General features: G+C 42.9%; 1 protein-coding gene across 1 annotated transcript; it reads right to left on the bottom strand.

Annotated features, from left to right (window-relative positions):
* Positions 1-1,984: 1,984 nt before the first annotated feature.
* On the bottom strand, positions 1,985-2,674 carry Cldn25 (claudin 25). The gene has a single exon (XM_004666462.2). The coding sequence runs from the start codon at positions 2,672-2,674 to the stop codon at positions 1,985-1,987; it is 690 nt and encodes a 229-aa protein (XP_004666519.2).
* Between the last annotated feature and the right edge of the window lie 7,597 nt (positions 2,675-10,271).

A 10,271-nucleotide genomic window follows, 5' to 3' on the forward strand; every position in this document is an offset into this window, starting at 1 on the left:
TGCCAGGTCATCTGCTTGCCATCCTGTGATCCTGAGAATAGAGACCCTCGCATTCCTTGCCATGGCCTGTATTGTCCTTCTTATCGCACTAGCCTCACCTCACACATTCTCTTCCTCCTTCTTCTGGAACTGCTCTCTACCCTTTACCTATTCATAGTTAACACTGCCCCCAGGGTCCCCACCATGACTCCCTGACTCACATTGTTCCCATTGTCTGATCTTGTGAAGTCACACATTACATTGACTTGAGTGGTTTTACATTAATTCCTGTATCCTTTAATTGCCTGAATAAATAAAGCAGGGATAAAGCTTATTTTACCATTTCATCTCTGGTTCCCAGCGTAGTATAGTGGTATGTGGTAGGTACCATCATTTGTTAAATGAGAGAATACTAATAGATAAGTGGTGAGTTCCAGGTTATCCTGGGCCAGAGAATGAGATCTTGTCTCAAAAGAACCCTAAATAAAAGTCGAGCATGGTGGCGCACGCCTTTAATCCCAGCACTTGGGAGGCAGAGAGGTAGGAGGATCGCCGTGAGTTCGAGGCCACCCTGAGACTCCAATTCTAGGTCAGCCTGAGCTTGAGTGAGACCCTACCTCGAAAAACCAAAAGAAAAAGAACCCTAAATAATAATCATGTTAATAACAATAAAGTTTACTATGTGATTTTTGCACATGGTAAGATATGTCAGGGAGTGGCTCTTTATATGTACACCAATATTAGGTAGTAATACGTATGAATATCCTAGGATAACCAGCTTGTCCCAGTATGCCCAAACCTTTGCTAGTTTTAGCAGTGGAAGTCCCGAGTCCTGGATAATCAGAGGGTTGGTCAGTTACTGCTCATTCATAGTGACCATTACCTTCAGTGAAAAGCATTAGACCACTTACAGCTTCATAATATAGCAGAAATAGATCTCCCTTCTGGAATATTAAGATCTTTTGTAAAGCGGTCTTTCAGACTGTATAGCAGAGGGAGGAGCCATGCTAACGGGCCATTAGAGGCCAATAACCTTCACCAAGTCACCTTCAGCATCAGCTTTTCTAACTATACATACAAGGCTTCTTCACACTTAGGTTATCACCTATGACAGGTGCAGCTTTGAAAAAAATTTCCTTAGTAATAAGATCAAGTATATCACTAATGTGAGGGTTCTTTTGGCATAGTACTCACGATGTGCGCAGGCTGGCCCTGAACTTTTGGCAGTTTTCCTGCCTCTACCTCCTGAGTTTCTGGCATTATAAGTGTGAGCCACCATATACAGATTTTGTTTTGGGGGGGGGGTTCAAGGTAGGGTCTCGCTCTAGCCCAGGATGACCTGGAATTTACTATGTAGTCTCAGGGTGGCCTCAAACTCATGGCAACCCTCCTACCTATGCCTGCTGAGTGCTGCAACTAAAGGTGTGTGCCACCACACCTGGCCTAGATTTTTTTTTTTTTATTTTAAGACAGAATCTCACTGTGTTACCCAATTTGGTCTTGAACTCTGAATTTTGTCTTTGTGTCTCAAGTGTTGGGATTAAAATTGTGCAGTACCTGGCCTAGAGAGATGGCTCAGCTGTTAAGGTGCTTGCCTGCAAAGCCTAACTACTTGGGCTCAATTCCCCAGTACCCATGTTAAGCCATATGGACAGTGGAGCCTGCATCTGGAATTTGTTGCAGCAGCTAGAGTCCCTGGTGTCTCTCTCTCTCTCTCTCTTTACTTGCAAATAAATAAAAATATTTTTAAAATATTGTGCATCATCTTGCTTGGCTGGAAGCATTTTTATATAAATAAAAGTTTCAGATGAGATAAATATGTTTCTTTGACAATGTACCCTGATTTTTCATTCTGCAATGAAAAATCCCAGATCACCAAGATAATCGAATCCTTGACAAATGGACAGTAACCACTCCTCCCCAAAATAAATAAAGTGATGAAGGGTAAGAAAAAAGATTCCACTGGCATTCCTTTATTGTAGAGATTGGTGGCCAGAAGCCAGTCCTAGATAAGCAGGTTTGCAGTTCTTGGTGTGAGGTGGAATGAGCCAGGGAATTCCTCCACCGGAGCACAGGGTGGTGGGGCAGCGGGATCAACCAGCCAGGACGAGGGCATGTCTTCCTTTCCCAGGCACACGGAGAAGATGAGGAGAAGTCCACCCAGAGCTAGGAAAAGACCTGCAGCCCAGCCCAGGAACAGGGCATCTCCAAACTCCCACCGGGGTACAATTTCGAGGACGTTGTCATCCCAGAAGTCACGGAATGTGGCATACGCCACCCAGGAAACTGGAAAGATGGTAGTGACTGAAGCTAAAACCTCCAAAGTCCCTCCCAGGAAGCAGAGCCGCCTCTTGAGTAGCTCTCTGGTCCTGTGAAAGTGGGAGCACTCTGCCCCATAACCTGCCAGCAGAAGCCCCAAGAGTCCCAGCCCATGGGAGGTCACCATGAGGATGCGGGATACCTGGAGTTCCTGGGGCAGAGACAGGAAGGACTCGAAGGTTTTGCACACACTGCCAATCTCCTCCTGGTTCACACAGGCCTCCCAGAGTCCCGCAGTCCAAGTCTCCATCTGATTCAGATCCAGACTGAGAGTCTTCCACTGGGGCAGGATGGTGGTGACGCAGGAGCACAGCCAGCCGAGCAGAGAAAGGAGCAGACCTCCAAGCTGGACTCCTCCACGGGGACTCCAGGCCATGGCTGCTCCCTCCACAGAAGGGGAAGGAAGACTATTCGGGAGGCCAGAAGTGCAAAGTCTCACAAGTTTGAGAGGATTCCAGTATTAATTTTCAGTGCAACAGCTGAGGCAGGTGTTGGGGTTGGGGGTGTGTCCAAGGTTGGATGTGTGTGGATTCTGGAGGAAGGGCCTATGAGAGGGGCATAACCAAACAGCTCCCAATTTGTATTTGATGTGCATGTTCACTAGGTTGTTAAAATCACTGCCCAACTCTGAGATCACAGGAAGGCTTCTCTGATATATTTTTTATATATATTTTTATATATTTTTTTTATATATTTTATATTCTTTGATATATTTCTGGACAGTGGTATGACTTCATTTGCATACTTTTAAACATATGCAGACTTTGGCCAAGAACCTTATTAGCAGGAATTTATCTATTTTTTATGATTAAATACAGATTTATAAAAATGTCCGTGGAGGGCTGGAGAGATGGCTTAGCGGTTAAGCTCTTGCCTGTGAAGCCTAAGGACCCCAGTTCGACCTAAGGACCCCAGTTCGAGGCTCGGTTCCCCAGGTCCCACGTTAGCCAGATGCACAAGGGGGCGCATGCGTCTGGAGTTCGTTTGCAGAGGCTGGAAGCCCTGGCGCGCCCATTCTCTCTCTCTCCCTCTATCTGTCTTTCTCTCTCTGTCTGTCACTCTCAAATAAATAAATAAAAAATTTAAAAAAAAATGTCCGTGGAGATACTGTTAATAGTTGTGCCTTTTGGATGATACTAGGCAGCCATTTTAAAGGGATAGTGTAGAAGAAATTCTAATGACATGAAAAGTGATTTTGATTTGTTTTAATGGTTCTTGCTGGGTATAATGGCACACACCTTTAATCCCAGCACTTGGGAGGGAGAGGAAGGAGGACCTCTGTGAGCTCAAGGCCAGCCTGGAACTATAGGGTGAGTTCTCCATCAGCCTGGGCTAAAGTGAGACCCTATCTCAAAAAAAAAAACATGGTTCTTAAGTCACTAGGTTTTGGAGTTTACAATTGGGACAGAAAACAAAGATTAGACAAAAAATTTTGGTAAATCATTAAGAAGCTTAAGTATACAAATGACTTAGTTAAAGCAATACTCAGATAATATAAATCCTTAATAATTTGTTCCTAGACTCTAAAGATAAAATTTGTAAAATGTGTATGTTATACAAAATGCCAAGTAAGAGCCAGGCATGGTGGCACATGTCTTTAATGTTAGCACTCAGGAAGCAGAAGTAGGAAAACTGCTGTGAGTTTAGGCCAGCCTGGGTTAAGAGTACATTTCAGGTCAATCTAGGATTGAGTATACGACCCTGCTTTAAAAAAACAAATCTAGGGCTGGAGAGATGGTTAAGCACTTGCCTGCAAAGCCTAAGGACACCCATTCGAGGCTTGATTCCCCAGGACCCACATTAGCCACATTAGATGCACAAGGGGGCGCATGTGTCTGGAGCTCCTTTGCAGTGGCTGGAGTCCCTGGCACTTCCATTCTCTCTCTCTCTCTCTCTATCTATCTATCTATGCCTTTCTCTCTCTGTCACTCTCAAATAAATAAACAAAAATAAAATAAAATTTAAAAAACCAAATCCAAAACAAAATGAACAAGAAATACCAAAAAACAAAAATGCCTAGTAAGAATATCTAGAACACTGATCCTTACACATTGCTTAAAAACACACAGTCAATACATGGTAAATTAGGCCATGGACTCTGAAGGATTCTGAGAGTTTGCTGGCTCTCCAACACCAGGTGGAAAATGTATGGCTTCACCCTCCTTGAGCGGATATAAGTCTTCCTCAGCTTAAGAAGTTTCCATGTACATTTGGCTGGCCCTGTGGATTGTACACAACATGATGGAGGTGTGGCAGAAGAGCTGTTTCACCACATGGCACATGGTACCAGGGTGGAGCCTGCTGTTCTGAAGTGGGAAAGGAGGTGACTAAGCAGTGCATAGCATAAATAGAATGCAATCATTTTCATAAAAAGCACAGGCTGGGCATGGTGGCGCACACCTTTAATCCCAGCACTCAGGAGACAGAGGTAGGAGGATTGCCATGAGTTCATGGTTAGCCTGAAACTACAGAGTTCCAGGTCACCCTGGGCTGGAGTAAGACCCTGCCTGGGGGGAAAAAAACAAGGCTGGAGAGATGGCTCAGCAGTTAAGGTGCTTGCCTGCAAAGACTAACTAGCTGGGTTTAATTCCACTGGACTCAGTAAACCCAGATGCACAAAGTGGCATGTATCTGGAGTTCATTTGCAGCAGCTGAAGGCCCCAGTGCAACCGTTCTCTGTTCTCTCTCCCACGCCCCTCCTTGCAAATAAATAAAAATATTTTAAAAATACATGTGGGGAGAAACTCTGTAGGGACCCCTCCTACTCCTGAGGAGATTTCTTATTAATAAACTCTTTTGCTTTACTGAAACAAAAACAAGAAAAAAAGTGCATGTGGGAATATAACTTGGTTGGTAGGGTGCTTGCCTAGCATTCATTAAGTCCAGGGTTCAATCCCCAGCACTGCATAAACCCAGGTCCTGTAATTCCAGAATTTGGGAAGTGGAGGTAGGAGGACTAGAGGTGCAAGGTCATACTTGGCTATGTAAGGAGTTTGAAGCACACCTCAGCTACACAAGACTTCTGACAAGAAAAGAAGCAAAGTCAGGTATGTTTACACATGCCTTTAATTCCAGCACTCAAGAGACTGAGATACAAGAATTGTCATGAGTTCAGGGCCAGCCTGGGTTTACAGTGAATTCCAGGGAGGTCAGCCTGGGATATAGTGAGACCCTATCTCAAAAAAAAATTTTTTTAATATACACATACATACTACACACACAAACACACATGTACTGTTGCAATTACCTTCCTTTTGCTGGCACAAAAAACCAGGCCAAAAACAGCTGATGGGAGAAAAGTTTTTATTTTAGGTTACAATCACGAGGACAAGCTCTATGATGGCAGAGGAAAACATAGCAGGAGCAGAGGCTGGACATCACCTCCTTGTCACATCAAGTGGACAACAGCACCAGGAAACTGAGCTGAACATTGGCAAGGGGAAGCTGGCTATAACACCCATAAGCCCTCCCTCAAGAACACACCTCTTCCAGCAAGGCTCCAATTCCCAAATCGCCACCAGCTGGGGACTTAGCACTCAGAACACATGAGTTTATGGGGGACACTTAATTCAAACCAACACACACACACACACATCACAAGTACTTTATGACTTAGCTATCTCCTCACCCACTGTTTTTTATTTTATTATTATTATTATTAACAACTTCCATTATTATAAACTATATCCCATGGTATTGCCCTCCCCCCACCACTTTCCACTGAAACTCCATTCTCCATCAGATCCCCTCCCCCTCTCAATCAGTCTGTCTTATATTTTGATGTCATGATCTTTTCTTCCTATTGTGATGGTCTTATGTAGGTAGTGTCAGGCAGCGTGAGGTCATGGATATCCAGGCCATTTTGTGTTTAGAGGAGCATGTTGTAAGGAGTCTTACCCTTCCTTTGGCTCTTACATTCTTTCCACCACCTATTCATCAATGGACCATGAGCCTTGGGAGGTGTGATAGAGATATTGCAGTGCTGAGCATTCCTGTCACTTCCCAGCACCATGATGCCTTCTGAGTCATCCCAAGGTCATTGCCATCTGAAAAGAGAAAGTTTCTCTACCAAAAGTGAGAGTAGCATTAATATATAGGTATGAACATTAAGTGCTTACTGGGCAGTTTGATGAGCATAGTATATACATTTAGCTAAAAAGGAGCATACGTTACACCCCTAGGGCTCATGACTACCCCAGTTTTAAGTTTTCAGTATCAGAGGTCTATGACCTCCCTTGGAGTGGGACTCGAGTCCAATTAGAGGGCAACTTGTTTCCACCATGACAGACGTGCCACTATTGCACCTGTTGGCTCAATTTGGCCTGGCTGGCCAAATATAAGGCTTGCAGTGTCCACTGCTGAGTATCTTCACTGGTGATTTCTCTCTCTCCCATTGAACTGCATGCAGTATGGCTTTTTCTAGCTTTCTGTCAGCTGCTCTACATGGAGGAGGTTATCAGCTCAGTTCCAACAGGATTTCTCAGTGGCCTTGCAGCCCAAGTATGTGGAGTCTTCAGAAATAGGATCTTCCCATCTATTCCTGGTGGGAAACCAAGGGTCTCGGCTATGGCCTGTAATGTTTTGGGGGCATCAGGGACCACCCTGGCCAACAACTCACTGGAAGGTATCTCATCCCTGGCACTGAAAATTTTCTAGTAGCAATCTATGGCTCCTGAGTATTCCATTGATTACCCACTGTTTTATTTATTTTATTTTTAGGTGTTTCCATGGCATGGTCTCTCCAGCCCAATTTGACCAGGAGCTCTCTAAAGCCCCATCTGGGCTTGGAACTCTGTGATCTTTCTAACTCAGCCTGAGTGCTGGGACTAATGGCATGTACCATCACAACTGGCTCTGTGTGTGTGTGTGTGTGTGTGTGTGTGTGTGTGTGTGTTTTGTTCTGTTTTTGTGTTTTGAGACAGGTCTATCTTCCAGACTGTCCTGGAACTCACTATTTGGCCCAAGCTGGTCTTGAACTAAAGGCAATACTTCTGCTTCTGCTGAGATTATAAGCATGTGCTACCATGCTTGGATTTTTTTTTAAGGATGTCCTTTTAAATTTTCTTTCTTGGGCTGGAGAGATGGCTTAGTGGTTAAGCGCTTGCCTGTGAAGCCTAAGGACCCTGGTTCGAGGCTCGGTTCCCCAGGTCCCACGTTAGCCAGATGCACAAGGGGGCGCACGCGTCTGGAGTTCGTTTGCAGTGGCTGGAAGCCCTGGTGCGCCCATTCTATCTCTCTCCCTCTATCTGTCTTTCTCCCTGTGTCTATCGCTCTCAAATAAATAAATAAAAAATGAACCAAAAAGATTAAAATAAATAAATAAATAAATTTTCTTTCTTTTTTTGGGGTGGGGTTTTGCAAGGTAAGGTCTCACTCTAGTCGATGCTGACCTGGAATTCATTATGTAGTCTGAGGGTGGCCTCAAATTCTTGGCAATCCTCCTACCTTTGCCTCCCAAGTGCTGGGAATAAAGGCATGTGCCACCATACCTAGTGACTAATTTTCTTTTATTTATTTATTGACAACTTCCATGTTTGTAAACAATATTCCATGGTAATTCCCTTCCTCCCCCAACTTTCCCCTTTGAAACTCCACTCTCCATCATATCCCCTCCTCCTCTCAATCAGTCTCTTTTCTATTTTGATGTCATCATCTTTTCCTCCTATTATGATGGTCTTATGTAGGTAGTGTCAGGCACTGTGAGGTCATGGATATCCAGGCCATTTTGTGTTTAGAGGGAGCACGTTGTAAGAAGTCCTACCCTTCCTTTGGCTCTTACATTCTTTCCACCACCTCTTCTGCAATGCACCCTGAGCCATGGGAAGTTTTTTTTTTTTCTAATTTTAAAATTTATTTATTTTTTTTATTTTTTAAAATTAAAAAAAATTTTTTTTTTAAATTTTTATTTTTATTAACATTTTCCATGATTATAAAATATATCCCATGGTAATTCTCTCCCTCCCCCCCACACTTTCCCCTTTGAAATTCCATTCTCCATCATATTACCTCCCCATCTCAATCATTGTATTTACATATATACAATATCAACCTATTAAGTACCCTCCTCCCTTCCTTTCTCTTCCCTTTATATCTCCTTTTTAACTTACTGGCCTCTGCTACTAAGTATTTTCATTCTCATGCAGAAGCCCAGTCATCTGTAGCTAGGATCCACATATGAGAGAGAACATGTGGCGCTTGGCTTTCTGGGCCTGGGTTACCTCACTTAGTATAATCCTTTCCAGGTCCATCCATTTTTCTGCAAATTTCATAACTTCATTTTTCTTTACCACTGAGTAGAACTCCATTGTATAAATGTGCCACATCTTCATTATCCGCTCATCAGTTGAGGGACATCTAGGCTGGTTCCATTTCCCAGCTATTATAAATTGAGCAGCAATAAACATGGTTGAGCACGTACTTCTAAGGAAATGAGATGAGTCCTTAGGATATATGCCTAGGAGTGCTATAGCTGGGTCAGATGGTAGCTCGATTTTTAGCTGTCTCAGGAACCGCCACACTGATTTCCACAATAGCTGGACCAGATTGCATTCCCACCAACAGTGTAGAAGGGTTCCTCTTTTTCCACATCCTTGCCAGTATTTATGGTCATTTGTTTTCACCATGGTAGCCAATCTGACAGGAGTGAGATGGAGTCTCAACATAGTTTTAGTCTGCATTTCCCTGATGACTATGGATGTAGATTTTTTTTTTAACATGTTTATGTGCCATCTGTGTTTCTTCTTTTGTGAACTCTCTATTTAGTTCCATAGCCTATTCTTAATTGGGCTGTTTGATTTCTTCTTATTTAAAGTTTTGCATTCTTTGTATATTCTAGATATTAATTCTCTATCAGATGTAGAACTGGCAAAGATTTTCTCCCAGTCTGCAGGTTGCATCTTTGCTCTATACACAGTGTCTTTTGCCATACAAAAGTTTTGTAATTTCATGAGGTTCTAACATCTGTGGTTTTATTGCCTGAGCAATTAGGGTTATATTCAGAAAGTGTTTGCCAAGACCAGTATGTTGAAGAGTTTCCCCTACTTTTTCCTCTAGCAGTTTCAGAGTTTCAGGTCTGACATTAAGATCTTTGATCTATTTGGATTTAATTCTTGTGCATGGAGAGAGAGAGAGGTTGCCACGCCAACTCCAGTGGAGTCTGCGTGACTTGTTCACCAGGCTGAGGTGAAAGCTTCAAGGAAGAAAGCCTCCTGGAAGGACATGCATTCTCCAGGCTTGTAGTGCCTTTTGCTATCCTTTAATAGCTGTTTTCTTCATTACTACTGTTCTGTTCCTGACACATGGCAGCAGCATGATGTTCTTTCACAATTTAGTAAAAATTAGATATGGAGCAAGTTTCCATAAACTTGAGTCACCTGATGGTGTGACGCTTCCTCCAAGAACCCCACTGTTGTTTCAAGCCATAGTCAGAATTCTGAGGACCAGAACCAATCAATGAACCATTCATTACCTTATACAGGAGTGTATAGGAATGGGGATACACTAGTAAACAATGGTGACAAGCATGTTTCTTGGTAATCTTTAACTTTTGTGGACAGACTTGTTAGGTTGAAGCCACCTTGGTGCTTGCTTATGAAAGCACAAAGAGAAAACATTAGGAAAAAACTGGGATCCAATTATGAAAAGGCAAGCTCTGATACACCTACATTTTTATGGCATGGTTCAAGAAAAAAAAATTTTCTAGAGTTATGAAGTCGCCCTGTTAGAACTTTTGTTAAAAATAGTTGATGCTTGAAGCAGGCTAAAAACCAAACGTTATTTGTAACCACTGACTGTCCAACACTCATTTTGGTGAGATATTAGCTATTAAATTTGTGATTGTAATCTTTGCTCAATGTATTTGTGCCTCTCCTGTAACAGGCTATTCATAAAAATTGTACTGCTTAAATAAACAAAGGCTAAGCTTATACAGCCAGAATTGTATATAACCTGATGCTCTACTTCAGTAAAATACA

The sequence above is a fragment of the Jaculus jaculus genome, chromosome 3, assembly GCF_020740685.1.
Source record: "Jaculus jaculus isolate mJacJac1 chromosome 3, mJacJac1.mat.Y.cur, whole genome shotgun sequence".
NCBI lineage: Eukaryota > Metazoa > Chordata > Mammalia > Rodentia > Dipodidae > Jaculus > Jaculus jaculus.